The sequence below is a fragment of the Drosophila erecta genome, unplaced genomic scaffold (assembly GCF_003286155.1).
Source record: "Drosophila erecta strain 14021-0224.00,06,07 unplaced genomic scaffold, DereRS2 tig00000055-arrow-pilon, whole genome shotgun sequence".
Classification (NCBI taxonomy): domain Eukaryota; kingdom Metazoa; phylum Arthropoda; class Insecta; order Diptera; family Drosophilidae; genus Drosophila; species Drosophila erecta.
In genome coordinates this window covers 17,749,034-17,776,938 of record NW_020825200.1, presented here as the reverse complement: position 1 = coordinate 17,776,938, position 27,905 = coordinate 17,749,034, and the positions used below count along the sequence as shown (strand labels likewise).

The 27,905-nt window shown below is 45.5% G+C and overlaps 3 protein-coding genes across 4 annotated transcripts in view; all 3 read right to left on the bottom strand.

The window, feature by feature from the left end:
* Positions 1-177: 177 nt before the first annotated feature.
* Positions 178-5,772, bottom strand: LOC6540756. The gene is made up of 5 exons (XM_001970291.3): positions 4,232-5,772; positions 1,977-2,269; positions 1,747-1,915; positions 1,487-1,673; positions 178-834 (listed from the first exon to the last, which is right to left on the bottom strand). The coding sequence occupies exons 1-5, from the start codon at positions 4,779-4,781 to the stop codon at positions 396-398; spliced, it is 1,638 nt and encodes a 545-aa protein (XP_001970327.1). The 5' UTR covers positions 4,782-5,772; the 3' UTR covers positions 178-395.
* Positions 5,773-8,341: 2,569 nt separating this feature from the next.
* The window catches only part of LOC6540739, a 69,419-nt gene continuing 49,855 nt past the window's right edge, over positions 8,342-27,905 (bottom strand). For both annotated transcript variants that reach the window (XM_001970286.3, XM_026978955.1), the window contains exon 8: positions 8,342-9,886. In XM_001970286.3, coding sequence (XP_001970322.2) covers positions 9,765-9,886 — 122 coding nt within the window. In that variant the 3' untranslated portion in view covers positions 8,342-9,764. The remainder of the gene's footprint in view (positions 9,887-27,905) is intronic.
* LOC6540813 lies at positions 15,017-17,686 on the bottom strand. Its single transcript, XM_001970289.3, has one exon. It carries the CDS (start codon positions 17,684-17,686, stop codon positions 15,017-15,019), a length of 2,670 nt encoding a protein of 889 aa, XP_001970325.1.

The window sequence follows — 27,905 nt, the reverse complement described above, 5'->3', positions numbered from 1 at the left end:
GTCACTATCGAACGCGTGACTAACATTTAATTGAGCGCTTCGATTAACAGTGTCGCGTATTTAACCTCACTTAACGCAATTGCCAATTTGTCTGTTTATCAAGTCTAGAGTCGTATACATAGAGCATATAGTGTCGTACTTGGTAGTCTGTGTGCTTTAGTGATACATTTGTGCGGATATGTGGTATTGTCTTTATTCGTTGTTGTCTTATATAAGTTAACGGGTGCGTCTAAGTATATTAAGTTAGTTGACTTTGATAAGGATTAGGCTAAAGATTATCACTAGGCATGGAGGGTGACGACATTGGCGACTCGGCGGCCATAACTAGACTGGGCACACGATAAGGAATCAAGGAATCGAGGAATCGAATGAATGGCTATCCTAACACTATGATATCAACCCGGCGTCTGCAGCTTGTTGCTGGAGCGTGAGAAGAGGGCCTTCTTGAGAATGTTCGGCTGCCACTTGATGAAACTCTTCTTGCTCTCCGACGTGGTGGAGATATTGGAGCTGCTGGCACTGAGGGTCCTCTCGCGTTCCGTGACGTTTATGGTGCTGACGGAGTGCGCATGGCGCAGGGTCTTGGCGCTGGCCCCATCGCTCCGCGCCGTCTTTCCGAAGCTGTGTGTGATTTTGCGCAGGAATCGATCCTTTTTCTTCGGTTTGTGCTCCGGCAGGGGGGACCCAGTATCACCGGAAACCGAAACAATCGTGGTCTCCGCCTCCGGCACTTTGCAGCTGTTGTAGTTTGGCATATCAGTGACATCCTTGTCGTTGATCTGTATGCGAATGCTGGGAGTGGTCACTCGTGGAGACGTTTCCTCCGGCGATGGTCTGCATAAGGGAAATTTAGAGTATGCCAAATTTACTAAATGTGTTTATCTAAGTGATTAAATTCCTCCATATTTTACGATTAACCGCAAAACTTATTTAATTTTAATGTAATCTTCCCCCTTATATATAATACTTTTATTTCCCGTTTATAAATTTGATTCAAAATTGATTACTCATATGCAGTGCATTACTTCCTGAGCACTTATTTTAAAATCGCCTGAGTTCATCTTTCTGAAACAAACGTATCTCATTTGTATTTAGGAAAATTAAATAAAAATACCTGCTGGCTATTCTAAAGTTGATCGCTAATAAACTTTGCGATATTTGCTTATATAATTTGTTTACAAGCAGTTGGTATACATTTTGCACATTTTCTGCGTATGTTGTGAAACGTTTTCGCAGTCCCTACAGCCCGCGGTAGAAAAATATATAATTGCACACCAAAGGCAAAACATTAAGCTAACAAAATGTATAAACTTAAAGCAGCTTTTAACATTTGGAAGATCACTTCCATGTATTCCTATTCAGTTTGCAAATCCTATTTATCTTTTGCCTAGCAATCTAAAGTATCTTTAGATTTTCTACCCCTAAAATGTATCAAGTATTTTTGAAACAGATACATACACATATCGCAGAAAGTAGAAACACTTACGTTTGCACCTGGCGCGTGGAGTAGATCGAATAGGCATCCAGATCGTGTAGCGAACGCGCCAACTTGTCCCAGAAGTTAAACAACTTGGAGTCCCCGGCGTACTTGATGTGCGTGTAAATGCCCAGGGTCTGGGGTATGTGCATGTCCGTCTTGTACAGAATCGGTATGATCTTGCGAGTGTGATTCTCTGCGAAAAAGCAAATCGTTGAACTTGTTATGTGACTCTGACTCTGAGATACAACTGCGTAGCAGCTACTCACCGATTTGTATCTTCTGGGTGAAGTTCACGAGGTACGTGTTCTCCGGACTCCGAAGAAACTCCTCTGTGAGCACGACGATCAGGTGATTGCAGCGGGTAGCCATGAAGTGGGACAGTTGGACATGCTCGAACGGAACGCCCATTAGCATGTCGCGGTGGCGCAGGAAAAGCTGCAATAGAACGTTCCATGGTTATTCAATAGAACACCCAGCACCCGAGCATCCCACTCACCCTGAGATTGTATCGCTCAGACTCTAGATTATTCATGATCTCGGTGGCATGATCGATGTCTGCCTCCGCGTACAGAACACAGGCGTTGTATCTGGGCAGCGGTTGGCCCATCTGCACACATCTCTGGTCCTCGTCGCTGAGGATCTGCACACTTTGGCCCACCGTGATGTTTTTGCTGCTGCTGCTGTAGTTGTTGTTGGTCTCGAGGCAGTCGCTGGGGGGCGGCGGACACGCCTCCACTAGAGCGGTCTGTCGCTGCTCCTGTTTTATGATGAAGCGTTGGGTGTCCTTGGCTTTTGGGGACAGTAAAATGAACAGTAACGTTAACTAAAGGAATTATGATCATAAAAAACTAGATAAAAGTCTTTTTTTAAACATAATTCTTAAAATAATACAAGTCATAAATATTATTTAGAAAAACAAATTATGTTTATTAAATAATGCATATAACTCTTTGTTGATATGATAAGAGGAAAAAGGAATGTCATAGTAAAGTTTATCTTAGTTTCTGCAGACAATTAGTCACTTAAGCTTCCATAATACATTGGTATTATTTATATATGTATGTACAACTTAATATTATAAATGGAGTTTGGTATACCCGTTACTGGTAGAGTGAAAGGGTATACTAGATTCGTTGAAAGTATGTAACAGGTAAAAAGTACATATGTATATTGATCCTGAATAGCCGAGTCGATCTGGCCATGTCCGTCTGTCCGTCCGTATGTACGTCGTGATCTAGGAAACTATGGAAGCTACAAATTTGAGATTAGAGATTCCAGAGCTAGAGCTGAAAACTATCACGCCCACATTCTTGAAAAATGTGTTCTAATTTTATTATTTGCTTTTCCTATTTCTATGGATAGTCAAACACATTTTGGCCATGCCTACTCTAGCGCCCACAAACCGCCCAAAACCTCCGACGACCACTCTGTTGAATTTTTTAAAATTTTAGTTGTCAATTTCTATCGATATATAGCTCAGTATCAGGTATATCAGATATATCTGATAGTCGATGAACTCGAATATAGCGTTTTCTCTTGATTCAAATTAAGATCAATGCATTATTTAATATCCATTCAAATATCTTATTAAATATCTAGCACTAACCAATGTCTAACACATCTTTTTATTAAAAATTATGTTGTCAGCAGAGCAGAACATTCTAGCATTGGGTAGCGTATTCTAGATTCTAGTAGTTATCACGTATACTAAAAAACCAATTAAAGGTCATTAGGAAGAATTTCGGTCGAGTCCAAAATAATTCTGTAAAAAATACATTCTACGCTTTTTAATTATTTTTTCATATATCGAGAATTTAACTTCGCAGTGTGTTAATTAATTCGAACCATTTTGGTCAAAACAAATACATATATTATTTCTATACAACATCTGCTCGTAAACAAAAATGGGGGTTTCGAGGCTTTTTATGAATGACAACAGTTTCTGTTGGGTGAATCCCCATTGTGCAAATAAATAAGAAAACTTCGTATCTAAATTATTGGCGTTTTCTATAGTCTATGTTCTGTTGCTTGCGGCTATTAAAAGTCATTGTATTCATTGTTTTTTTTTTCGATTTTTCGGGATGTGGTAATGAAATTCTTACAAGTCGAAACATTTAATTTGGAAATAAATAGAAAGAAACACAAATTAATCATTGGATATTGGGAGACTTTTGTTTCTGCCATTCTATTCATCATTACTCAATAGTTATATGTATCCGAAGATAAGCTTTGTTTGATTTAGATAAATGTGCGATAGTAAGGTTAAATAAGTACGCTTGCTGCATATACTCGATTTTGTAATGATTACCAGGTCCATTTTTATAAACTCGAAACAGATTTTCCGGTCATAAATCCATAAATGGATCAGCCAAAAGTAATTGATAGCTGTTGCTCGTTATTAATAAAAATGTAATGGGTCATTTTCCAATGCTTCTAATTGAAGAACATATGTATGTATACGAGCGCAGAGTATATAATCATTGGATATGTACATATATACATTGTGCTAAGAAATATCTTTTGTTTATTTCCCTTCGTTTGTTTGTTATCCAACTATTATTTGAAATTCTTTTTTATCTTGTAATAATTAAATGCGCAACTCTGGAACAGTCGAGTATAGAACATCTAGGCAATCTACGTTTGAATCGTCAGACCATCATTTAAAGCTAATCTTAAAGTAATGATACTCAAAACTCAAGTGACATATTTGTAGATAGCGACTACCATTAGCAAAAAATAGTTAATGCCTACCCAGATTCTCCTGGATATCGTCGCAGACGTCCCACCGATCGATGATGCCGAGGAAGTGTTCCAGATGGCCCACCTTGGCGGTCTGGGGACTCCGCTGGCTCCAGCTGATCAGCACCAGATCCATGGGATTGTTGGCGTTCTCGTCGACGAATCCCTTCTGCTTGGCCAGCTCCGAGATGCCCCGCCAGTCCCGCTGGTAGCCCTCCTCGGAACGCAGCACCTTCTTGCGGTTCAGCATGCGGGACAGCTGGTTGCGGGTCTCGATGCCCAGTGCGGATAACGGGGTCTCGTTGAAGTTCCCCAAGCCCGATCCCGTGCCCGTGCCCGATCCCGACCCGGAGCCCATAACTCCCTCGGCCACCACCATGCTAGCGGTGCGATAACGCCGATAACTGACGTCAGTGGCGCCGTAAATGTGATGGTGGTGGGGCGGATTGGGATGGCGGTGGTGATGGTGCTGGTGATGGAAGTGGGAGTGGGGCTGGACGTGGGGCTCAAAGTGGGAATGGGCCACCGAGTGCTGTTGATGGCATACAAATCGAGGGCGCATTCGCACTTGGCGCTGGCTTTATTGGAATAATTGGTGTTTGTTTGCTGGCGGATTTGCTTTAGTGTAGATGCGATGCGATATATATATATTTATCAACTGACGTTTATCAGTCGAGAGGGCGGCGAGCAATAAAACGATGAAGCGCGTGAGTTGCTTTTGTTTCTTTTTGCTGCTTGTATTTTTTCGAGTTTTCCGATCGCGCGTGCTCTTTTTTGCGGGCGGTTGGAGCTGAAACTGGTTAGAAGGGGGTGGTCGGGGGGTGGTGCTATATTGCTATACTGCTAGACTGCTATAGTGATATACTGATTTAGTGCTTCAGTGCGGTGCGAAATGGACCGAGTGACCTCCAGCACCTTGCCGCGTCACAGTCGCGTTGTTGTTTTTGTGTCGGATTCTGTTGTTATTTATGTGTCTGCTCCGCTGCGAGAGGAGATCTTCGCCTTCGTTTTCGTCGCGTTTTTTATTCGTCTGGCGTATGATTTTTTGAATATTGTTTAAATATACACAACTCACACACGCGTTCATGCGCTCACACACACTCACAGTCAGTGGCACGCAGACAGTGTCGCCCTAAGCACAGAAATAAATTCGTTTCGCTTTTTTCGAGTGCGTCCGCTCCGGTTTGTTGTTTTGTTTCGACTGGTTCTGTCTGCCGTTTTGTGCTTTTGTTTCTGCCTCGATGTCCGCTCCTGAGCTCCTCCGCCGCCTCCCCCTCCGACAACACTTCGCGCTCACTCTCCCGCGCTCTTTCTCCACCACCTTTCACTCGCTTGTTTATTTTGGTTCCGTTTAGCATCGGGCGAAAGCGGGGGCCAAAGGCGGAACTATCAGCTCAGCTGCTTCGACTAGTCGGCTGACAACACTCTGTTTGCACTTGCTAATTGCTAATTAATTTATCTGCACAGCTTTTCCACATTTCAGATCAGATCGCGATTCCGATAAACTGCTGACGATCGATTGTGGTGAGTCAGAGCTTTTCGGGTGGCCAGTCATCGGTGTGTCTTGGTATTTAATCGGGGCCAGTTATCGGTTGCGGTATTTCTGGCACGCGGTTCCCAAAGCTTTCACCAGATGGCGGTCTAGAAGTTTGCCCTATTTACGGTTGTTAAAAACTAATTTGATAATGATGGTACAAATAAATTCCCTACTATTTAATAGTATATTTCATAGGGGTTTATAGGGTTTGCCAAAAGCAAGAGCATGCAACTTATTTAATTTTGAAGCCAGTTGCTTTCAAGTCCATAAAGAGCCGCTTTAAAACGGCATTTGCCTATTTGAAGGGCTGTGCTGTTAAGATAACATCTTTCAGTTATGCAACGAATTGTTTATTCTCGAAATGTAGTTATTTTGATTTTTTAAAGAATGAAAGAATAAATAAATAAAGAATAAATTGTTTTAAAGACCAACAGACAACTGTACTGAAGTGCCTATTGTAAGGAGACTAACCTAAGCGCAACCAAGAGGATTCTGTTAAAGGAATATTTTACATTTCGACCAGTCCAAGTACAAGTACTTACCTATTGTGAAGCATACAGAGAAATATTGCTCCCCAGAAGTCAACTGATTTGGGAAATGAAGGGAAATAAATAATAGTCAGAGAGCACTTGTAAATTCAGTTTATTTTCATTTGATTTGGTTTGTTGTTTCTGTGGTTGATGCCTGCACCTCAACGGTTTTCATGTTCAGTTACAAATACTGAGATATACTTACTACACAGGTGACACAAATTGATTTATCGCTTGTATGGCTTTGCTTGACTTTTTCTTTCGATTCAACATTTCTTGCTTGATGAATAAAACGCTGAAGGCGTTCAAATGTATTTTAAATATATTTGTTTTCCTTTTTCATGGTTTATTTTTGTAGTTTTCGTTTTTCGGTCGGCGCTGCGTTTTGCATTGCCAGCAACAATTAACAGTAAAAGTTGATGCCTTGCACACAAGTTGAAGTATTACCTGCTTTTGTTTGAATTCCGTTGTTAATTTATTTAATGTTGATTTACTCGGATAAGCCCTCTCATTAGTTATTAATGTACCTACTTGGTATTTACTCATTTGGTTTGTTTGTGGCTCTATTTACATTACATCTGCTGTGTGGTGTGTGTGTGTGTGTGTGTGTGTGTGTGTGAGTGTCTCTCTCTTTGTGTTTCGTTACTTTTTCTCTTGTAAATAATTGCTCAAACTGGATTGGGCACCAAAAGTCTCTCGTTCAAAGGCTAAAAAGTTTGATTTTTTCTCGAGAAATAATTTCGTTATTCGTTAATTTATGCTTGCTGCGTGTTTGTGTTTAACCTGTGTCGCTATTCAATATTTATTGGTATTTCGCCCTAGAACGTTACGAGTATTTCAATTACATCAATTTACTTGCTTCGGTTGTAGTTGTTTGTATAATAATTCAGCTTACATTTTTACACTTAGCTAGCCATAATTATAGACATTAGTTGTGTTCTTTTAACTCGGTCTCCCCTACCTTCATTCACTTAATATCCCGTTTACTTTCGTTAGTTTAAGCATGCAGTTAAATCAATTTTGCAAACCTAGTGGATATGCTCTGCCCCACGTGTTAAATGCAATTACTAAGTACATTGTTGTTTGATTGTTTACACTAAATATCCTTTGTGGCTGCCTTGCGCAAATTTGATTATTTTAGCCTCTGTGTGTGGTGTGGTCAAATTGGAATGGCTTTCTAGGCCAAAATGCGTATCTTACAAATCTGAATGAGGTGTGTGATTCTTTGTCTCAGATGTACTTGCATTGCATTTAACAACGACCCGCTCTAAGTAGATTAAATGTTTAAGTTTACAATTTATTGAGCTAATTTAAAGCTTTCCATTTGTTTTCGTCCTGCCCATCGTTGAACTTCTGCTTCCCTGCTCCCCGAATGGCCCAAAATTATATTCATTTGTAAGCAGAGATCATTAATTGCACAGAAAAATGAAACTGTATTAAATTAATTCATTGTCCTCTACCATGTGGCTTTAAATCAGATATATTTTTAATCAAAGAATTTGCAAAGAGTTTGGTAGTTTTGGAGCTAAAAGCTAACCATATATGTATGAGCTTTGAAAAGAAAGCAAAAATATGTTTGTTTCAAAAACAAGACTCCAGCACTTTGTTATTTTTCCCTTTGTTTTCGTGTGATGCTTAAATTGTGATGCACGTAAATTTGTTTTGTGGACACAAACAATCTTTGTGTCTCACAGTTATTTAACGCCAGAGCCCAAAAACCTATTACAATTATTAAATAGCCTTTGTGCAATCGGGCAAGTAGTGGGAAAGATTTGGGCTGATAAGCTCATATCCGGCTAATTGTTAACTGGACTGATGGATGGGCGGTCAGGGAAGTTCGTTCTCAACTTCGCTTTCAAGCCTGCAACGCTCTGTTGGCTGAAACCGATAGAAGTTTGCTTCAAGCTAATTTTGTCGTTAGACTTGCAACTGAGTTAGCACAGGTTCATAAACTTATTCATTTCGTGAAGGCTGGGCAATCAATTCTGGCTCCTCGGCTGCTCCACCACAAATAATTGTAACATTGAACACCTAAAAAAACATTTAACATTTAGCTTAGATTCACTTAGTTTAATCCGTTTAAAAATTAATTCGACAACAAGCTCGTTTTGCACTTAAGTAACAGTTTCACATCGATCCGCTAATTATCTAACTCCCCTCGCTTTTGTTATTCAATTGTTTATTAAGTTACGCTACGCCACATTTATTGCAGGTTCTCATTAGGATTGGCACAAGTTGACTTCCAAGTTCAAGTAAATCTATTGAATGTTTCTTTGCTCCTTTACAATTATTGTTAACCTATGAATTGTAGTTTTACTCAAAATGTATCGTGGAATACTTGATACTTATGCTTGCGCTTTTCTGCCAACTCCCCTTCAACATCTTTAACGTCTAAGAGATACAAAAACTTTCGCTTGTTTATTGCTATTAACATTTACTTAGGAGTACTTTCAGTTAACAACTTAGTTTCAGACGTAACTATTGACCAACTTTTCTCCTCTTTTTCCAGCTGCCTGTCGACGCCATTCAGGGGGTGTTTATCGGGTGGGAAAACCAAGGAAAAGCTCGGCTGAAGAAAAATTGAAACCATTTGGCTAATCAACTGAACAATCGAAACCTTTCGCTTAATTGCTCCTTCTGCTTGGCGTCGTCCTGCAGCCCCAAGTAGATCATATCCTTGGCGTAATAATTACAGGACAATCGAGTCGGTTCTGGTAAACAACTTCGTCGGAAAGCCGTCAAGTTTGAAGCAACTTCAATGGTGAATTCATATCTATTAAGTGAATCAAACTGAATCATTTTACGAGCAGTTGAAAAGTAGCTAATAAATTATAATACAATGCTTTTTTCATTTAAATCCAAGTGCTAATGTGCCTAGGTCAGGCAGTGAAAATCCGTACAAGTTACTTTTGATCTTGGGATAAAACGACTGTTTTACGCATTTTCAATTGATTACAATTGACCGGAGAAGGTTGAATTGAGTACCAGAACGTTCCCGATCTAATATTTAAAATGTCATCGAAGTTACTCTATAAACAACGCTTTAACTATTGACTAAACTGAATCACTTTTGATTTTCGCGACCATTGAATTATGTGGGCTTGCTCTAAGTGGAGTCTACCTCCCAGTTAGATATAAAACAAGTGATTACCGCCTGGGCAGACTTAACTACAATTAGCATCAGGCTTAGGTTTAGCCGAGCACTTCGGAGTGCTCCATCCTCTTTAAATTTTAGTTAACAATTTCTTTTGATTCGATTTCTCGTACTCTCTGTTATTCTTTGTAGCATTTGTGCGCATAACTTTGATTGGGCGGGGCAGGAAGGGAGTTGGGGGCTGCAGGAAGTGGGGGGCAGAAGGGTCCTCCGGCTTCCTGCCACAAACTTGTTGTCCTTGCTGCCAACCGCTGACATTTCCAGCTCGTGCTGACATCTCATCCGGTCGCATCTGCTCCAGCGGCGTCACTTCCTTCCTTCCGCTCATGGAACGGCGTGCTGCTGCATCTCCATCTGCTGGCGCTGCAGATTCAGCTCGGTGCGGTTCTTCATCATCCAGGTGCGCTCCAGATTCTCGCGGAAGTTGCGCTCGTTCTCCTGTCGCACTGTCAACGATAGAAATCGGTGTAAATGATCTCGGATAGCACAGGTTGAAATGGTTATAATTTGTGGGGAAATTCAGTTAGAGTGCCCTGTAGCCAAGCGCTTTAAGCAGTTAGGGCTTTTACAATATTTCGTAAATAAACCGGTTCCTGCTCTAAACTAGTTCATAACTCTAATGGAACAAGCTCATGGTGTGTAGATAATCTGAATAATTCACTGCGCACTCGTTATTTTCCTGTTGCATTTCGTTCAAACTGCAGTTGAAGTAAATGCCTGTTGATGAATTCTCGAATGCAACTTTCATCAATCCAGACTATTTACTTTAAACACAGTCCAACATTGTTCGTCTTCCGCTCCTCGCATTTCCGTTTCCGCTTTGGGTTATCACGTTCCCATATGTGTGCACATACGAGTATCAGTATACGTGTATGTATATATGTTATGTATGTGTAAATCCCCCTTCCACACACGACATTCGTTTTTTCGAAAAAACCCCCTGACATGACCCCCTGCGATTGTCGACGCGGTTGCCGTTTGCTCAACGCTTTTGTGCATTTTACAGCAGTTTTAATTAACGCTCAACAAACTGGCGATGGGTGCGGGAGTGGGATTGGTGGGGCTGGATTGGATGGGCAAACATTGGGTACCTGCCCGTGGGTGTTGTGTAAAGTGTCAAAATTTGTTTGCCAATCAATCACAAACATACACGCGGACACTGGGGCAGGTCGCAGTTGTCGGTTCAGTCCAAGTTTGGTTGTCAATTCCCATGGGGAAACTGTTGCACACCAGCAAATGTTTCGGTTTTTTGTTTTGTCTGTTTAAGCTCGGAATTCCGTGTTGTGTGTATAATTTGATTGATTTACCGGAAAAGCTGCTAATTCACAGAGTTCCTCTGGCGTCCAATACACTTGCCACTGCACACACTCTGCGCCCTGCTGAAATTTAATTAAAAAATTCCTGCCCCAAACGGCCAGCAAACATACCAAAAGCGAGCGCACACAAAAACACACACTCTGCTGCAGGGCTAGTGCAAAAATGTAAGTAATTTTCCCCTTTTTACGCTCTTATTTAATTGCAAAAATTAGTAATCCCATTTCCACCCGCAGCCAGCGACTTTAACGAGTGGAAGTGCAACCGTTGCAAAGCGTTGCAACATCACACATCGTTGCTGCCGCTTCTGTTGCTGCAGCCGTCGTCCTCAAATTCATATGCATACACCTATATGGGCCAAAGGCCACAGGCCACGTAGTGCGGCGTGGTTCCCAGCCGCACGGCCAGGACGGTCCAGGCATCCTGGAGCTCCGTCTCCTGTCCCCACCTCGTGCCTTTGCATGGCCTATGAGGCGTAATCGCAACGTGTTAATGCCACAGTGGGACAGGCGGGTGGCGGGGAATGTGGCTCGGAACAGGTGACGATGCCTGCCATTATTCACTTGGCCAAGTGCTGGCTGCTGCCGGCTTTGTTGCTGCGCTGGCAAGTAGGAGCTACTCAGCACAATGCCTCTTGCAATTGGCCTGCTTTCGGGCTCTGAAGTTGGCCAGTGGCCTGAAGGGCGGATTTGGTTGGTTCCCTGGTAATATGTATTAATCATCCTTCGTTTGCGAACAGCTTATGTGACCCCTAGGAGTTCTTAGACCCGTTCTAGGATCTTTGGTAAATTCAAATGCGAGGCAGTAAACTTATTTCTTGGTCGCTCCTTATGCAATTATGGGAGCTAATGCAAAATTCGGCAGGATATTTATTTTGTTGTTAATGATGTCAATTTGAATTCCAAAAACTTGACCACCTTAAAACAAGTTAGCTGCTACAGGACATAGCCTAGTTGATCATTCATCTGTCCTCAAGGACGTGGTTGGGCCATGTGCGTGCCCAGTTGCTGAGCAGCTCGCGTGCCTCTGTGTGCCAGGCTATACGAGACCAATTAACATATAACTTTCCCACCGGTAAACAAGTTAAATTGTTAACAGCCATTATGGGCGCTCATAAATGCTGCCGAGTAACTTTGAGCCCCATGCCCGCCCTTCTACCGCTCCTGTTGCTCCGCCGCCCACGCTTTCCATTCAGCTGCCCACTCTGTCTGCCGGGCGCTTTGTCTTTCATGTTGTTTAATTATAAATGTGGCGTTGAAAGCAAAGGACCCCACCCTCTCCCCCCCTCGCAGATTGTGGGTCCTGGCCGTCACGCCAGCTTGCCTGACGGATGGCAACCGACGCCTAATTAGCAGCCTGGGAATGAAACCAGCTCTGGCTCCAGGGATTGTTTTGCATCTATTGTACCTTCAAATTGAATTTATTGATGCACTTTTGTTGCCTCCGCTGTCTGGCGTGCCAGTGGCTTTAGCTTTTTTCCCTCTTTTGTGGCTTAACTGGAGCATGATGGAGATGCAACATGCAACAGATTTGCCGTGGTAATGGAAAGCTTGTTGAAACAACTCGTCCAGCATTGCTTTTAGTTATGAATATGACAATAGGAGCTACGTCAAGTGTAAATAAGAACCAAGCGAGCTGAGATGGCATTGTAAAGTGTTGCATAAACGAATGGCTCTGCCCAAACTAAATGGCGCCCAACGCAGGGCCTCTATTTGTGTTCTCCCATGTGCTCATGAGCAGTAAGTTGGCGCCACCTGCCCTTAAACTTTGCTGTTCAACTTTTCGATTGGGGCTTAGAACACAAGTTGATTGCACACTGAGTGATGGATATGTGAGATTTGTGGTAAAAATCCTGTCAGAAATAAGTTGGAACCTTCTGCGGTTCAACCAAGTGCTTTCTTATACACTTTTCTCTTGAACTTTTCGATAGGAGCGAACTGTCCGATTGCATTTATTTAGACCCCAAACTTTCTTGGGCGAACTGTCAATTTGCCGCTTCATCATATGTAAGCTGCAACTTGCTGGTGGGCTTGGCAACTTGGGGACTTTAGCGGTCACACGGGACTCCCGACTTGGCAAGGCCAGCGGAGCCAACAGAGCCAACTGGGCCGGCAAAGTCATCAGCATTGCAGTTGGCGCTGCCTTATAATAAACAATTGTTAGTTTATTTTTTGCTGCTGCTATTTTTGCTGTTGTCATCGCTGTAGTTGTTGCACTTTCCCTTTTTGGCGCTCACTGAGGCGCAGTTGAAAAAGTAACCTAGTTTCCATATCGTCAACGTGAAATTAATGCTATGAGTGTGAGCGTGCCTCCTGTCTGTGGGCACACGCACACATAATAAAAAGGAAGCCGAGCGCACCGTGCCGTAATGATGCTGCACACCCACACCAGCACACCAGCACACACACACGCACACGTTAACAAACAAAAGAAAAGTTCCTCGACTATCAGATACCCGTTACTCAGCCAGTGGGAGTGCGAACGAGAAAGTTCCACATTCTCTATGGCAAAAAGGCAAATAATAAAATTTTAAAAAATAACAAAACAAATGTGGGCGGCTTTCGGACGTTAGAGCAGGCGTGGCCAAACTTTTTCGGGACTATCCTAAACTTTAATAATAATGATGGCTTTAATAATAAATCCTTATGATCGTCCGACCACAGCAGATTTTTGCTTTTTACAGTGATGCTTTAAAGCGGTTACGGCTTGCAGCCTCATTAAAAAGTGGAACCTCTGGGAAGACTTGCTTAATCTCAGCTTTCTAGCTTATATAGTTCCTGCGATCTCGACGTTCGTACGGACGGACAGACGCTGTCCATCCTGACCAAGAATATACACACTTTTTATGATGGGACACGCTTCCTTTTACCTGTTACATACTTTCCAACGAGTCTAGTATACCCTTCTACTCAGCGAGTAACGGGAATAACTATCAAGCGAGTGTGTAAAAAGAGCAGGATGGCCAAGGGAAAGGTCTCCGCAGGCCTTGGCTGCTCAGCCTGCCAGTCTGCCTGCCTGTCTGTCTGACTGCCTGCCAGTCGGTCAGTTGGTCTCCCACTGCCACCCACCGGGAGTCGGTTAAGCATTGTTTGTCCTCGGCTAAATAACACTAACAGAAACAACAAAGCCCACATGCACACCCACCCTACGCCCATTTCATTCCCACACGCATACGCACACACGTGCTGATTAGTTTGGCTTTGCGGCAAGACGATGCTGCGGCTCCTGATGCAGTCAAAGTCATTAAAGTCATGGTAAGTAAGTACGGCATCATTTTTTATGGCCGGGTGCGTGTTTGCCTGGCAGGTTAGTCAGTTAGTCAGTTATGTAATGCTCGAGATTTTGCTGAGCTTTTGCCAGCTCAATATTTGAAAATTCCTCCCCAGTTGCTGCGTCGTGTGTTTGTTTGTTTGTTTGTTCGCCCTGTTTGGGGCGGTGTTTGGGTAGAGAGGGCGCTTGGTGGGCAGAGGGGAGTTGGAGTTGACACACATATTTGTATTTGCACAGTTTTATGGTCTGTAAGGACATATTGCAATATGGCCACACCGACTGTGGTGCTTTAAGCCCGATAATGGACTCGAGCTGACCTCGTTCACTGATTTTCATCGATGGGGTGGAGATGGTATGCAGTTTAAGGTATTCCAACCAAGGAATATTCGATTGTTGATATCTGTTCGACGTAATAGTATTCGATTTAGGGCAAATGTTAATTAAAATGAATTAAATGAAACGCTTATATTTATTTGCACGTCTGCAGACACACATATATTAGAGCTTTAACTCACTAAATACCAAGAGACAGCAGCCATTGAAGTACGAACACAACAAATTGGCGCCCAATGTGGGGCCACACAAAAGGCTGCACTCAGCATGAAAATAATTATTTTCTTCACGCAAATCATTTATCAACAATCGAAGCTCTCAGCCGTTTGATGCTCGTGCAAATCGAGCCACATCCATTTCTACTTTTGGAAACACAAACTCATGGCCTTGCCTACTTACAGACTCTTCGATAGTTGCCGCTGCCACTCCTCTAGGTGCTTCCTTGCCGCAGTCCTTAAACGTCATTTGGACAATTCGGGGCCGGGGCCGGGGCCACCAGAGACCCGGAGACTCAGAGGAAACAAAACGTAGAGCGGAACGACAGCACGGAATCGAAGCGGAAGCGAAAACGCAAACGTTAACGAAATCGAGTCCAAAGTCAGGGGATAACCAGCTGGCAGGTTGGTGAAATGGCCGAAGCACAGCCTCTGCGTTGGAGTTCATGAGGGCCGCATGCCCGTCCAGTGGACGGGGGTGTCCCTGCTGAACGAATGCGCCTTCTTTCCGCCCTGGCCGGAGCTGGAGGTCAGCGTGATGGTCAGCACAAAAACGCTGGCGCACACCAGGCACAAGAGGACCGTGGACAGGACAATGCAGACGATCCGCTTGCGCTTGCGATCCGCCGCCTCGTCCTCGTCGGTGTCATCGCTCAGCGACTTCTTCTTCAGCTTGTGGGAGCCTCCGGTCACGGACCCCTTCCGTCCGGCAGCCAGTTTGTGGTGAAAGGGCCTCAGCACCTGGGCCGCAAATGCGGCATCGCTCAGCTCGTGGTCGTACGTCAGCGATGATTTCCTCTCGAAGCTGGGTCGCTTCTCCTCCAAGAAGGCAGCCGCCGCCGCCGAAGCGGAAATGGGTCGTGGACTCCTCTTGATCTCCTCGATGCTGGACCCAGGCACGACTGTGGATAGCGGGCGACTGTTGCGTCGGTGGGGCGAGCTCAGCTCGAAGTCGTCGCCCGCCTGCGGACCGCTGCCAGCACTGGCGTCTCCGATGAAGCTCTTGGACTTCTTGGAGGCGCTCAGTGTCTCCCGATAGCTACGGAGTCGTACGCTGGCGCTGTGCAGTGCCTTGGCCTGCTTGACACTGGCACTGGCGTTGGTGCCTTGGAAGGCCGCCGCTGCTGCCAGAACACCTGGCCGGTGGACGGCCAGCTCCTCCAGATTGCTGGGAGACAGGTAGAGCGACCGTCCGTGCTGGGCGCCCCGCTTGAAGTGGTACGCTGCACTGGCCGCCGCCGCCGCGCTGTGGAGCTGCAGGCCATGTCCGCCCGCCGCTGCGGCTGCCGCTGCCGCTGCAGAGGTGGATGGTCGTCCGTCTAGCTCCAAGCTGTGCGTGCTAACTTGGCGGGTGTGTGGGTGGTGCGAGTCCCGCTTCTGCTTGATGCTGTTTGCTGCTGAAGGCGGGTGGGTGGCACTGTGACCGGCGGCTGCATCCTCGAAGGATCCTGCTCCGGAGCTCTTACGCAAGCGCTGCACGGCCACGGCAGCGGCGGTGATCTCCGCCAGGCCGAGCTCCTCCATTTTGGTGTGACTGTTGCTGCGCGAGCGCGTGTCCACGAACAGTTCGTTCTCCAGCGACAGGTTGGTGGGTGCCGCAAAGAGATTCCGTCCGTTCATCGGCTCCATGAGGTCGTCGTTCAGCGAGGGATGTCGTATCTGCGATTCCACCACCGAGTCCGGCTTCACGCTGGGCCTCCGACCCGGATCGTTGAACGATCGGTGGGAGCGGCAGCCCCGTCGGCTGGGCGACGGTGAGCGGGATATCTCCTTGGCACCGGCCGGCGGACCGGGCATTAGGAAGTTGCCCCTCACCGAGCTGGTGCGACGACTGGAGGTCGCCGAGCCGGCTGCAACGGCCAGCTGGATTTGGTCCAGGGCGGCGGGATCCTGTTGCGCGTGGAAGGAATGCGTTTTCTTCATCTGAAAATTGGTAGACGGATGGACGTCAATGGTGTCGGATCGCCGGAACAGGTTCTTCTTCAGCGGATGCATTGGGCGCTGATGCGGGGCCACCGTCGGATTGGGCATATCGTCCACGTCGATGAACTGAATGGGCGATGTGCTCCCGCCCAACGATCGCCCCATGCCCATGCCCATGCCCACGCCCAAGCTGCCCACACCCACACCCACACCGACACCATCGCCCAGGCTGCTGCTGCTGCTGACCAGGTAAATGTCCGGCTGCTGGCGGTGCTGCTGGCCCAGCACCGGGCTAACCGCGTGTGAGGTTGGTGAGCTCTTCGAGTGCGCATGCTGATGCGGATGCGGATGTTGAAGCTGTTGATGTGGATGCGTATGTTGTTGCGGATGTTGGCGGTGCGATAGTGAATGCTGCTGGTGGGTTGTCTGATGCCGTGCAGCAGCTGCCTGTGCGGCAAGTTGCTGGAAAGTGTGCAAGTGCAGCTGATGTTGCTGTTGTTGTTGTTGTTGGTGTTGTTGTTGCTGGTGGTGGTGTTGTTGTTGTTGTTGTTGTTGGAGGAGGTGATGGTGTTGCTGGCGGGCAGAGAGGGCTGGGGAAACGGCACCGCTGCCGGTGCCACCACCGCCGCCACGCTGGCTGGGATGGGATACAATATGTTGCTGTTGCTGTTGTGCTGGGATTGCTAGGGTCTGCGGGGGTAGGGCTCCGGATCGGGGATGGGGCAGGGGCGAGGCCGAGCGGTGGATCAGCGGCTTCTCACTGATGATGATGCCCTCGCCCTCCAGGTCCATCTCCATGTCCAGGTCCATGTCCATGCCCATCTCCATGCCCATTTCCATGTCCAAATCCATGTCGAGATCCCCGGAAGAGGGTGCATAATTATCGATGGCCATGGACAGGGATCGGTGGATGGGCTTCAGCTTGGGCGGCTTCTTCTTGGTGGCGGGATTGTCAAAGGACGAGGTGCCCGACGTGTGCTCCTCGTCCGCCCCGCCGACGGTCAGATACGGATCGAAGCTGTGCACGGCGACGACATGCTGGTGGTGTCGCTGCTGCTGCTGGTGGTGCGCGTGCTGCTGCTGGTGGTGCGACGATTGCTGCTGCTGGTGCTGCTGGTGTTGGTGGTGGTGGTGCGATGACTGCTGCTGCTGCTGGTGCTGCTGCTGACCACCGCTGGTGCCGCGCTCCATGCGGTAGTAGTACTGCCGGGGGTATCTATGGTAGTAATGTGCAATTGTGGTGCTGGTATGTGGTTATGTGGAGTGGATCAATCGGGGGAGCTATCGGGAGCTACCAGGAACCAGGAACCAGGAGGCTATGTGGGTTGGCTAGTGGGTACTTCACTCTGACCTGTCAGCCCCAGAGGTCGGTGGTTCAGCTGGCTCTTTGGGTGGTTGCACCGCCGAGTCGATTGCTATTGCTATTGCTATTGCAGGTGGTATATATTGTGGTTGCTGCGCTTTTGACCTTATTTAGATTTGTGAGGGTGCTCTCTATTGCTGTTTGGTGGTGCTGGATTGCTCTAGGTGGTGGTGCTACACGACAAACACGGTCACCGATCGTGGAACGGATGTGGGGGAAGGTGGCTGGTGGGGCGGGAGACACACACACATGTGAACGGGATGCACACACACAGAGCGACAGTTTAAGGGCGGTGCAAGGACATTCGACAACAAGAGAGGAAAGTTGGAAAAGTACGCTTGAATTGATATTATGTAACTGCTGCTTTCTCGGCTGCGCTTATGGATTTCTCTCTGCTTGTGCGCTCGTTCTCGATTTTTATCACTATTTCGGTGTTTTGGCTGTTTTTGGTGTTTTTGGCGTTTTTTTGCTGGCTCTTTTATGGCTACTTCTCGTCTAGTGCGTGCAATTAAATGCCTTTTTGGCTTTTTGCTTTCTAGCTGCTACTGGCCACACTGTTTTATTGTCACATTGTGTACGTGCTGGTTGTTCTTGTTGTCTTTTAGTTGTTGCAATTCAAATGAGTCTTTTGTTGTTGTTGTTGTTGTTGTTGTTGTTGTTAATGATGATAATGGTGGGACTTTGCTAGCTTTTGTTGTGCTTGTTGTACAAAATGCTCTGTTATTGATGTGGTTGTTGTGGTGTTTTTTGTTGTTTGCTAAAGTTTTGGGTTTCTGTTTCTATTTCTGTTTTTTGGATTTGGTTTTTGTTTTTCTTGCTTGGTTTGCTTGCTACACTCATTAAAATTGGCAAATACAAAAGCACAACTAGAAGTAAAGAGAGAAATTCGTAAAAAACGTATTAGCAAGCTGGGGTCTGTGGGGGGTGGTGGGCGGTGGGTAGTGGGTGGTGGGTGGTTTTCGGTGATATCGTGTGGTGTTTGTGCCATGTGCATAGTAAGTGATGGAAAACAGCCTCAGAATGTTGTAGAGACCAAGTGGAAGTACACAGAAGACCGAGAGCGAATAGAATAAAAGCTAAAGTGGAGGAAAATGGGGAAAATAACGCCATGGATTTTCCTAATTGAGCCGAGTCAAGCTCTCATTAATGAGTCATTGCGAATGGTCCAGTGAGCTTAGGAGCTCCTTTATCCTTTCTTAAATTTCATTTCAATTTAAAAGTGCATGCTGAGGGCAAGCAATTATACAACTTTTTCGCAAGCCAAAGTTTAATTAGTTAGTTATAGTTTTTTAGTTTTAGCTTGGAAATTGAGCGAGCTAGGCGAAAGTATTTAATATAGGAATTCGAAAAAGATTTAAGCTGGGAAAATAAACATAGTGAGAGTTTAAGCAATTGGAAATGCAAAGTTAATAGTCTGCTATCCTGTTTGTCAAATATCCCAAAGGAATCAAGTGCTTCACTAGCAAGCACTTGTGCAACTTTTGCCAACCGCACGATTTTAGCTCGACATAGTTTTTAATGCACTCAAAAAACAGATAATTAATTCAGTTTGCTCCTGCCGTTTGGGACACACTCTTAATCGCCCCAGAGCTTCATCGAAACTTTTTCATGCATTTTTAAAACGATAATCCCTTTAGTTTTTGGCCCTGCACCGAATGGCTTTACGGCCTTTTCCGATTAAGTCGATTCCCGCAAGTCGATCACGTAGCGGACTCGTTCTCGTTGTCGGGTAATGTAGCGTAATCAAATTTAATCTATGGAACTGCCCTCGCAGCCGCAAATTCCCAGTTCGGGCCCTCCTCCCCCGTGTGCACCGGCAACTCTTTGGCCAACACAATTCATCATTCGGCTGTACCTCTGGCAGGCCACGAGCCGAGGAATTGTAGCGTTTTGCATAATTTAAACCGACAGGCCACTTCCACTCCCACTTTCAGTTGGCCAAAAGGCTTCGTGGAGCAGAAGTCCTTTGCCACTGTCACTCACAGTGTTAATTTTTCAGAGCTCATTGATGGATGAGCGCGTCGGTGACATTTATGTACGATGCCCGCCTAGCCTGGCACAAATGTTGCCCGTTAAAAATTAACGCCACCATCTTGGCCTGGCCTGGTCGCCCTCCCAGTTCCAGACCCACCAGGTCTCAGGTTGCGCAGCCGAGGCAACCAAAACGAGTTAAACATATTAAAATTTGCCTATGCAAAAAGGCGGAGGGGTCCAAATGCTCAGAAGACGCTAAGCATCACGTACCTTAAATATGTTTAACGCAGCTTAAGTGGAAGTTAAACATACGAGTGTATGTACGTGAGGGGCTCAGGAGGCGAGCCCACCTCCAGCGTAACCATGTGGCACTGTCAATGGCAACGGCTGCTACTGGCATTATATCACAAGTTGGAGGCGGCTGGGGCAGGTGGGCGTGGCTCTGGTTGGCTGCCTATCGAATGTCTCGGGCGCTCGCTTTGTGCAGCGACACTTGCCACATTTCTCCAGCGAGGTCTTTTGTGTCACATTTTTGCGAGACGGATTCCTGGCCGGGCCTGGATTTAATTTCAAAATCGTGTTCGGGTCAGAGGCGCCACTGTGATATGCTCCGTAATCCTAAGCAGATTCCTGCCCAGCTGGCAAGGCGGGCGAAAGGTGAAAGTTGAAGGATGATTGACTGTGGCTCGCTGTCCAGGAGCATGCAGTAATGAGTTGGACGGAAATGAACAGATATGGCTTATGTCAGTTCATAAAAATAATACTCTGTCCAGCTGGATAGGAAGAAATGTATGCCTTCGTATTTGACTAGGAACTCCAAACATGATTAGTGCTTAAAGCAGATGTAGATGGTAGGCGGTTGTCTGGTTGACGAATATAATCCATTATTAACAAGTTATAATTGCTGGGCAACCCCCACCTATTACTTCCTCGACAGCTTATCTAAATTGTGTATTTTATGCTCTCTATTAAGACGTCTGTTGCCACCTCTTAGGAGCGAGCCCTATTAATTTCCCGTTTCTTTCAGCCAGCTAATACGATTTGGATCCCAATGCCCCACTTCGATTCCGCACGCCCTAATTGACGCAAACAATACTTAATTAACATAAAACTAACATCCCGACCCGACGGCAAACCCAATTTAAACAGCCATACGTGCGTAATTAGGCACGCCCTCGGCGTGCCACGCCCCCTCGGGGGAGTTTCATGGGAATCAGACCAAGCAGGCGGAGCAGCAGGAGGAGCAGGAGGCACACGGCTGGCGTTGGCGGCTTCTGGCCGCGCTGGTGTGAAAATCAAAGGGGCATTAAACGCACGCCCACGCACTTGGTCAGAACCTGGCTGGATATTCGGTTGGCGGGGTCAGCCGCAGGAGGGGGCGTGGCAGTAAGTGCGACCAATTAATTTCGCTGGTTTCTGGTGGCTACGGTTGTCGTAAACAACCGAAGCGACTCGCGCCAGCGAAGACAACAGCTGCCACTTAATGTTATTAAATCTCTGCACCGTGTTTGCCTTAAATCTTTTTCGGCCATAAATGTATTTGCACAAGGACGACGACTCGACGTGCGAGTGTGTGAGTGTGTGAGTGTGGAAAGGCTGTGTTTCCTGCTGTGACGTCGCCGTAATCCGATTAAACGACGAATATTATGCAAGGGAATGCATTCTCTGTCGGCAAGGCGATGTCCTCGAGAGCGATGAAGGAGCTGCTGGAACCTCCAACCTCCAGCCTCATCCTCATCCTTCGGCACAATTAAAATTCCCTCACACATGGAAAACTGCGAGCTCGTGCTGATTTCATTTCATTCCGCAGCAGAGTGACAAGGATAATGATCATTCTAATCGCAAGCTCTTCGGATTCCATCACATTGAGAAGTGTGCTCAAGAGATTGCCCGGAATCAGCGTAATTTGAGAGCTGCCGAGCGCTCTAAGTGCAGTGCATGGCATTTGGGCCCCATTAACAATTTGAGTGCCAGGAATAGCCGCAAGATGATTAAATACGAATAACATTTGCCCATTTGCGACTGCAGTCTGAAAAGCCCAAACAAGCTGCACTTAGAGCCGGGCAGACATATTCCCTACCAGAATTACCTGTCTGCTTGCCACTTATTTTCCAGTGTCATAAATGCAAGCTTTTCCTTTTTCCCGACGCTGAGCTTTCCTGAAACACCATGCTCCAAATTCACAATCCGCACCCAGCAAATGCTAATGTTTTGGCCAACTTCCACATTTCGCTCATTCTTTTAGCAGCTGAGCAGCTCCTTTGCATTGCGAAAAGGAAAGCGGCGCCTGCAGTTATGCAATATTATTTTAAAGAAAATTCCACTCTCGCATTGTGTGATGGTGTGCGTGTGTCGACTTTCCTCGTTGGCTGCTGTCAGCGGCAATGCAAAAGCCGAAGTCGAACGGAATGGGCATCAGTGGGGCGTGCTGGACTCCGGTTTAATTTGAATTGTTTGCGGAGGGCAAGCAGTTTTAGTGCTACTAAGGCACCGGCAGGACCACGCCCTGTCCATAATCTTATTAAGTGCGCTTAGTTCCTTAATAAACAATCGTAAAAACTTCGAAGCACTGGCGAGTGCAGCAAAGAGTCCTGTATTTCAGCCACATTATTTCCGCTTATCCCCCGCCGAACGGGGGGCAAATCTAAACGAGAAATTACGAACTCACACACACACTCGCAGGCTAAGAACTCAACTTTTGTGATGGGCGGTACAGAGAGAAAAACCGGATAATCTTTCAGGCATCCGGTACAAACTGATTAGAAGCCTAACGCCAATCTGATGAATGCCCTTATGAATAAGGAAGAATTTTACTTAGATACTGATTTGGGAAGTTCTATTTAATGTGCAGCAAACTTAAAATAAAAAACTTATATTAACCTTGTAAACTGATTACGAAATTTACACAACTTTAATAGGCGCTGTTTAATCCTATTGCAACAATGTTTGCGAAGCGCACTGGGGCGTAGGTATTTTTCCCAGTGCAGTTGTAGCTGAACCAGCGCCTTCGGTGGCAAATTCAATTAAATAACTGCACAGAAAACTTTCGCAAAACACAATTCAACAAATTCTTGAATGCTTGCTACACTTTTGACAAAATTTATACACATTCTGTCGCCGCAAAGAACATTCCACAAAGTTCCTACCGAAAGTGGGGTCCGAGAATCGAGCTCCAGGACGACTTCCACGGCCATCTAAGCCAGGTCTGATGAATTGTTGACCAGAAATAATATAAGTGGCCCGGAATGAGCTAAAAACTGTGGCCCGGAAACTTTATCCACTCGGATTGAAGGCTGTGGCCGGGTTGAAATGAGTTTGTAGTGACCACAGAGCGGCTAGCTGAGATTTGAGTTTGGGATGGGAATGAGGATGAGGATGAGGTTGAGGATGGTGATGGTATGGGTTGGCATCATTTTATTTCACTTATCGCTTTTGGGCACCGCACGAACCAATCCGTAATGAAGGCTCGAGCATAAAGTTTCATTTCGACAGAGTAGCAGCCGTATGCTGGCCAAACAAAAACAGGACGAGAACAGTCGGAAAACCCAGGAAAACCCAGCATGGCTTCAAGGAAAACGGAAGACAAACAAACTGTTCTGGCCCGGCCCGGCCCGAAGGCATCCAGATTCTTTTGGCCCTGTGTTGGACTTAAGGAAATTCTTGTTTACGGCACTCGTATGTGTTTAGCTTTTCCCTCGGCTGATTCATAAATTCGCACGGACTCTTTTGCCCCCCAAATTGTTCTTTAATGTTTTGTCTATGCGTTGTGTAATTGTTTCTGCGACCAGGCGAGCGAGACAACTTTTGCCAAAGGACGAACTCCGGCTTGAGGTGAGAGAAGTGAGATAAATGAGAGACAACGTTCAAATTAATACTTTTTGCCTGGAAAGGATTTGAAAACTTTCCACCGGCTTTGTCAGGGACTTTGGCTCAAAAGTAAAAATAAAAACACCAATGAGCCCCGCAGCTCCCTCGCATGTATTATAAATTCAGTCAAACAGGATTTGCCAAAGTAGGTAATCCACACGATGGCTTCAAGTGCGCCATATTGAAAGTCGGGCAGGTCGTAGGACTTCATTAAATGACAGCGCATAAATAAGAAAACGCAAACAAATGGCTGTCATGCCCGAAAATGTACGAAAATATACGAAAATATACAAAATGTACAAAAATACACATAAATACTTAGGGACGTATGCGTGCCACGTATCCAAGTTCGATTTGTGGCAGCTCTTGTCGCCTGAAAAACTTATTCGTTGTTTGTGCTACGTACAATGTATTGTGACAGGGGAAATTAATTGATTTATGCCGCCAGCATCAGAGTAGACGTAATGCTTATGGAAAGGAAAGCTGCACGCAAAGAAATCTATTGTTAATCCATTTGGTTCTAGCCTAATATGAACGGGCACTTTCCTAAAGGGCTAAACATCAACAACAATTACCAAAATTTGCCCTGTTGCAATTCCGAAATCCCTAGAAAGACGATTATGTTGATCTTATTTTGAAATTATACATATTCCTATATATGTTTAAAATATCTTTAACTTATGTTAGCTTCGCCTTAGTAAATTATTACAACATATTTATTACTTTCCCGTTTGCTATTTTTAATCGCATTGAATTCAGAAATATAGTGTTGTTGAACGGACTTAGGAACTAAGTGTTGGTTAACAGCATATAAATCACTATAGCTATAAGCGCTAGCTTAAATGTAAGGAAATCCACAGTTTTGGTTAGTTTTGCTTGAAATAAAATTTATAATGGATGAAATCAAAGCAATTTCTCCATGTGCGACATTATTCCTTGCCATAATCAGAACGCATGCCGCTGCCAGTGGTGCACAATTTTTCGCAATAACTCAGATGCAGCTCAGAAAGCAGCTGCTGCAGTCGAAATTGGAAAATTGTGAAGGCTACGACCGACCGCAGTGGCTGGGAAAAACCTGTGAACGTGATCTGGGTTCGTTCCCTGGACCATATTGATTCGTTTATGTTGTGTAATTTGACAAACATAAATAAATTAGGCCAGCGGAATAACGACAGAGCTGGAGGACGGATATTGGCATGGCAACAGGAAACATAACGACAGCGGCAAAGGCACATGTACATGGAAACAAAGGAAAACGCGGAGCCTGAAACAAAGGCAAACAGAAGCGAAGCAGAGGACGTTTCCCAACGGAAACGGAAATCTCAGGTGTTTGCTTTGCTGGCCTTTGTTGCTGCCTCTCGTTTCCCAGCTTTCCTCGTTTTCCGCGATTTCCCCGCTTTCCCTTCGCCTTTGCCAGCTGCTATCGTCTAAACAGCTCCCCGGCTAATTAATCTTATTTTGGCATTTGGGCTGGGAATTTTCGCAACAGCTCTCAACATCATTTCCCAGCTGGTTTATGGATGCGAGTGTGGATCGGGAAAAAACGCGCCACACAACCGCAACACGCACTTAAAGTAAGCGCATTCTAAACGCTGACACTGATGCTTGACACGAATGACGTGATGAATGTCTCCAGAAGATGTTCCGCCGCTTTTGACGAATGTCTCTGGTCGGAGCAGCAGCAGCAGCAGCACGCAAAACAATTTCAAGTGTCGTCGCTGCCGTTCAGGTGCTCCATCATAGGGGCATGTTCATTTGTTGCTGCCCCCAACCGTTCACCTGGCCCACGACTCCATTCAACCCATATCAACCCATCCCAACCCATCTCCTGCCGCCTGGACTCCCTGCTCGCGAGTTTGCAGTTTGTCAACGACAGTTGCATAGAAATGGGCGCCGAACTAAATCGCATAAATCTCACGAATCTGCAGCAAAAGCTACAAAAAACAGACTGATAGTGTCCATTCTGCGCTTAATGCACGGAAGAAAATGCTTTTCTCAAATTTAATTTCTCTTTAAATTTATAGTATTTTGGGATTTTATAATTCTTCTCAGGCAGCAGGGTTCCTCTCCTACTGTTAACCAATCCTCCACACAAACATTGTGGAAAAACATGTAAAAATTACTTTTTTTCAGTGCACTGAGAACCTGATATACAGTTGCTGGACTCGGAGTCGCACTGAAATTATGAATAGAAAATAACTTCACCGCTTGCGCACGTTTTGTATGCGTCGACCACGCCCCATTTCAATCCAATCAAACTACAAGAGGCGACGTATGAATGGGATGCTGTAACACATGGCGTATACGTATTACTTGTATTTTTTGTGCATTTCTGATTGAGCTTCCAGCTATTTGTCCTGTTCTCCATTCGAGCATTTTTGCAATGCTCGTGTAAGCTGATTACAATTCAAGGATATCGTCTGCTTTATTTTTCCCATTGAGGGATTAGCACAGCTAACGCAAAAGTAAATGTGTGTGCGTGGGCATGACAAGAAATTATTGTGGAAAATGGAAAGTCAATATTGTCCCAGGGCCAGCAAAAATACAATATATAGCATTTGGCATGCAGTCATCGGGAGGGAAAACGGAAAACTACTTATAGTATTTTAGTTTCCATTCGATTGGGCAAACGAATATTTTAACGCTGTGAACCGATTTTAATTGAATTCTATGTATCTTTTAGTTTCTTAATTTGGACACCTCTGACTGGAAAAGTCTGGTTAAATTCTTAGAAATATAAATTTAAAATAAGCGCATGGTTTGGGAGCAACTGTTTACCCACAGAAGAATAAGTGATTATGAACTCGAAGCCTGATCGGCTTTAAACGTGCTCAATGGGATACTCAAATGGGCCATGGAAGTTGCCAAATCGAGATGTGCACTCATCAACTTGACCCCTTTCATGGCTGCTCGTTTCGGCCAAATCCGTTCCATTAATAGTCGGACAAAGGCAGCAGGATGTCCGCAATCGAGTGCGTTGGCCATTTGGAAAAGCTGACCAGAGATTCGGGAAGGCCAGCTGCACTTTGGGCACTTTTCGCACTGCACGTCATAAACAGAGAACCACCATCAGTCAGCTAGTTAGCCAGTCAGTCAGCTAGTCAGTCATTTGCATTAAAATTGGCAACAGTTAAGTGGGAAATAAATTAGAATTGGTAATATAAATCTAATCCCCCAACGCCACCGCATCGCCACAGCACCACATTCCCATTCGCTCTCGCATCCCACAGCCATCCAATCTCGGCGTCAAGTTGGAAATGTAATTTGAGCTCAAATTACATTTGAGTGCGGAATTAGCACAGTTGTCAATCTGTGTCCTCTGTCCGAGTGTGTGGAGCCCAGTGTTCGTGTCCAGTGCATTGCTGCATCATATTAATGGGCCCGGCCACATTGTCCGGGGAAGCAGGTTGCTGGGGAACAAGCCATCCCGCACCCAGCACCCAGCATCCTGCATCCTGCGGTAACTCGTTTACGTCTGTTGCAGGTTGGAAAATTTGAAAATTCATGAATTGCTCTGCGCGAGGGGTGGGGTCATGCGAACAGGAGCTGTTTACATTCAATTTACGGCTGGGAGCAGAAAGCGATATGGGGGCCCAGGCTTGTTTGCTTCTCCACCGAACTGATTACTTTGTGGGGAAAAAGGACTGGGATATGCTTGCGGTGGTCCAATCAAAGGCTGGCCAAAGGCTGCCCATTCGACACCTGCCACAAAACTCGGTCACCTGTTGGCCGAGCGAATTAATTACTCCATTTTCATTGCGGCCATAAACAATAATTGCATGTAATTAACACAGAGACAGGTTGCAGCGCTTTGGCAAAATGCAAATTGATGCCATCAAGTGAAAGGCAGCCCATCGACGGGTGGCAAATGAAATATTGTTGCAATTATTATTCTTTCGGTATGACGTCAGTGCAAATGCAAAATAGCGAAGACAATCGCAGTTTGTTTCCCAGCTGTTTCTGCATTTTCCATGTTTCCCATGCTAATTTATGAATACCAAAGCCTGTCGCTCGTCCTTATCACGCTTGGGTACACAGTGCGTATGCTTAACCATCCGCACACGGTGGAAATTTATGCAACAGCGAGTGGGCGGCTGCTTTTGGGCTTGACTTTGTTCTACGGTGCTGGCCAACTTTAAAGAGAAGCCCGTACTCATAGGAATCCTGCCATAACGTGTCCTTCACACAACAAATAACAAAATTTAA

Bases quoted from the DNA above. Each gene is read 5' to 3' on its own strand.
- LOC6540756 (XM_001970291.3), bottom strand. From the start codon at position 4,781: ATGCGCCCTCGATTTGTATGCCATCAACAGCACTCGGTGGCCCATTCC. The intron at 2,270-4,231 runs GTAGGCATTAAC...TGTCCCCAAAAG, and splicing joins CGATATCCAGGAGAATCTGG to CCAAGGACACCCAACGCTTC. The intron at 835-1,486 runs GTAAGTGTTTCT...TCCCTTATGCAG, and splicing joins TCCACGCGCCAGGTGCAAAC to ACCATCGCCGGAGGAAACGT.
- LOC6540813 (XM_001970289.3), bottom strand. From the start codon at position 17,686: ATGGAGCGCGGCACCAGCGGTGGTCAGCAGCAGCACCAGCAGCAGCAG.